Source organism: Calliphora vicina, chromosome 3 (assembly GCF_958450345.1).
Source record: "Calliphora vicina chromosome 3, idCalVici1.1, whole genome shotgun sequence".
In the NCBI taxonomy this organism is placed as follows: domain Eukaryota; kingdom Metazoa; phylum Arthropoda; class Insecta; order Diptera; family Calliphoridae; genus Calliphora; species Calliphora vicina.
The window spans coordinates 125,238,732-125,242,233 of record NC_088782.1 but is presented as its reverse complement, the minus strand read 5'-3'; the positions used below and the strand labels follow the sequence as shown (position 1 = coordinate 125,242,233).

The window sequence follows — 3,502 nt, the reverse complement described above, 5'->3', positions numbered from 1 at the left end:
TTGAGACAAATGAACACGAATAGGTTTCGCTGGTCCTTCGAACCGGATATGAACCAGTGACCTATGGATTCAGGCTGTAGGCTGGATTTGATAATCCGTGGATATATATCGGCGCCAAGGATGATGTTGATATCTTCGTTTTTGTAGAAGTTGGGATCTGCGAGACGAAGGTTTGTGTAGAGAGAAGCAACTCTTTCATCGATTTTCTCTTTTGGTTGTTTACGTGGGAGATTCTTGTCAACTTTCACGGTAATAGCACATATAGGTGTTTCTTCAAAGCGTGGTCGAATCTTTACCTTGGCCCAGAAATCAGAACCAATTTTTTCCACAGGAATCTTGTATCGTTCTATGAGAAACTCTGCAATAGAACTCACCTCTGTGCAAGGGTTAAGAAGACCTCTTACGTTGCCCCATTCTTCTCCAAGCTCAAGTTTTATTACAATAGTAGGCAGCAGAGTGACAGTACTCAGACTTGAGCATGATTGGCCAACAATAGCAGTCTGGTTTTCACGTAAACGTTCATGGCGGTGCAATAAAGTGTGATGCCTGCTACCACATTGGCGGCAGCGATCTGTGCTGCGGCACCGAGTGACAAGATGAGAGTGCGCTAAACAGTTCTCGCAGTATCGATATCGTTTGACAACCTTTTCTTTCTCTGCAACATTCATTTTCTTAAATCTGATGCACTTTCGGAGCGAGTGGTCCTTGTTACATAAACGGCAGTCAGGAGACGGTCTATTATGGCGAATGTTGCGTCGGTGGTGGCTACGGTTCTGTTCTTCCAATGGAGATAGACTTCTACGATGATGACGGGGCATGGTTGTTGCTGTAAGTAAATAGAGAAATTGTTATTAGGAGTGTTCGAGGTTGGGGAGTAATACTAATTTTACGATTGGCCTAGTTACGATGCCATTGGCAGTTCGTATGTCGGCGACTCTGACTCTGTGATCTTTACCGCGTATTATATTTTCAATACGGCCAAGACGCCATTGGTTAGGGGGCAAATTGTCTTTCCTTATAATTACAAGGTCGCCGATAGCGTAATCACGCTGGGGAAACTTCCATTTGAAGCGTTTGTGGAGTTCCTTGAGGTACTCCTCTTTCCACCTTTGGGCAAAATGGTGATGCAAAATTTTCAATTTTTGCCACCGATTGACATAACTCAGTGAATGATCAGATAAGTCAGGTTCTGGGGGTGATAGGAGTACGTTTCCAATAAGGAAATGACCAGGGGTGAGTACGCCCAAATCTTCAGGATTATCGCTTTGTGGGCTGAGTGGTCTGGAATTTAAGCAAGCTTCAATGCGGGTTAGCATAGTGGAAAATTCTTCGAAGGTAAAGCTCTGACTGTGAGAGATTCGTTTAAGATGCATTTTGAAGCTTTTGACACCCGCTTCCCAGAGGCCGCCCATATGCGGCGCACCTGGAGGGATAAAGTGCCATTCAAGCAGCGCAAAACTCTGTTGATCGAGTAGTTTTCGACGTATCAGCGTTATGAATTGAGATCTGTCAGCGTCCAAAATATGGGAGGCGCCGACAAAGGCAGTGCCATTATCCGAGTAAATAGCATTTGGAGAACCTCGACGTGAAAAAAATCGTGCAAACGCAGCTAGAAAGGCCTGTGTGGAAATTTCACTCGTACCTTCGAGGTGTATAGCCTTAGTCGCAAAGCATACAAAGACTAATACGTAACCCTTCGTAACTTTGCAGCCGCGTCCTGCATACGTTTTGATGTCAAAGGGACCAGCAAAGTCAACACCAGTATTGGTAAACGGACGGGAAAGTGTGGTCCTCTCAGGGGGTAAGGCCGCCATTATTTGTTGGCTTTTCTGATGTTTTTGAATTACACAAGATCGACATTGGGATAAAATAGTTTTGATCAGGACTTTAAGCTTGGGAACATAATAATAGAGACGCATTAATCTATACAAAAGAGAATTTTGACCATGTAGCGAATACTTATGCAGATATGTTAGAAATAGCCTCGTGTAACATCCATGGTAGGGCAATAATATTGGTAATCTCTCATCATAATTTAGCGAAGGAGAGTTAGATAAGCGACCGTTTATCCTCATAACGCCCGTGGAATCTAAAAATGGATTAAGTGTTAAGATATGACTTTTTCTGGACACGTTTAGACCTTGGGATAATAAATTGTATTCTTTTTCAAAGTACAACTTTTGGCAGGCAATAACCAGGCGGGTTTTGGCATTATCTAGTTCAGCGCGAGTTAGTTCATTGGTCGTTACTAGTTTATGACGCAATTTTCGACAGCAGCGGTAATAAAAACGATACACCTGGCAAACAATGCAAAACGAAGATATCAACATCATCCTTGGCGCCGATATATATCCACGGATTATCAAATCCAGCCTACAGCCTGAATCTATTGGCACTCCCATGGCACAAGACACCGTACTAGGCTGGATAATTATTGGCCGATTCGGGGTTTGATTTTTTGTACTGCTGTATTTATCTAACATCTTATATTTTATTATATTTGTTATTCAACTAATTTAAATTTATTTAATTAGCTTGGCTATCTCTGAATTTTGTAATTATATTTTAACTGGAAAAATTAGAAATTGAATTTGTTAATATTTATCATACTTTGGATTAAACAAATGAATTTTATGTATGGTATCAACTTTTTGTAAATAATCTCAGGTTTCCTTCAGTTGCACTGTAGCAAGGGGGCCGGGATGTTGAAGTGTCAAATTAATTTAGTGTTTAAGTGCTCATTATTGAATATCACTGTATGTGCTGAGAGAGAACATGTACTTCTAGTTACTCGTAAGTTATTTTGCTTAAATTGTTTACTTCTCCCAAAAAAAGATTTGTAACTAGAAGTTAGTTATCAGTGTCAACTCAAACAAAAAGGTTGGTATAACCATTATAATAAACCCGCACATTGCAAAAACTAATCCCCGTTTTATTTTATTCAAATTTGTTAAAATTCTTCATTTTCCCCCCAACAGCTATTATGGAAAAAAGCTTTTATTTTTATGAATGTTTTATCATTAGAAATATATTATGGAAATTTTCGATTTTATTTTTCATATAGAAAGCTTTTTATAAAAAGCTATTTTTCATATAGAAAGCTTTTTATAAAAAGCTTTCACTTAATAACAGCTTTTGAAAAAGTTTTTTATTAAAACTTTCGCACACAGTTTCGATTTTATTTTTCATACAGAAAGCTTTTTATAAAAAGCTATTTTTCATATAGAAAGCTTTTTATAAAAAGCTTTCACTTAATAACAGTTTTTGAAAAAGCTTTTTATTAAAACTTTCGCACTTAGCTCTTTATAAAAAGCTATTTTTCATACAGAAAGCTTTTTATAAAAAGCTTTCACTTAATAACAGTTTTTGAAAAAGCTTTTTATTAAAACTTTCGCACTCAAAAGCCTTTAAAAAAGCTTTTAAAAGTTCCCATTATTAGAGACTTTATTATTATTATTTTACTCTGTCCTCATGTCTTGCAGCAGTAGGAACTATCAATAAG

General features: G+C 38.1%; 1 protein-coding gene across 1 annotated transcript; it reads right to left on the bottom strand.

The window, feature by feature from the left end:
* Window positions 1–664: 664 nt before the first annotated feature.
* Window positions 665–1,814, bottom strand: LOC135955746 (uncharacterized). The gene is made up of 2 exons (XM_065506104.1): window positions 906–1,814; window positions 665–826 (listed from the first exon to the last, which is right to left on the bottom strand). Exons 1-2 carry the CDS (start codon window positions 1,812–1,814, stop codon window positions 665–667), a joined length of 1,071 nt encoding a protein of 356 aa, XP_065362176.1.
* Between the last annotated feature and the right edge of the window lie 1,688 nt (window positions 1,815–3,502).

Coding starts and splice junctions, on each gene's coding strand:
- LOC135955746 (XM_065506104.1), bottom strand. CDS start 1,814: ATGGCGGCCTTACCCCCTGAGAGGACCACACTTTCCCGTCCGTTTACC. Junction 827..905: donor TACGAACTGCCAATGGCATC/GTAACTAGGCCA, acceptor ATTTACTTACAG/CAACAACCATGCCCCGTCAT.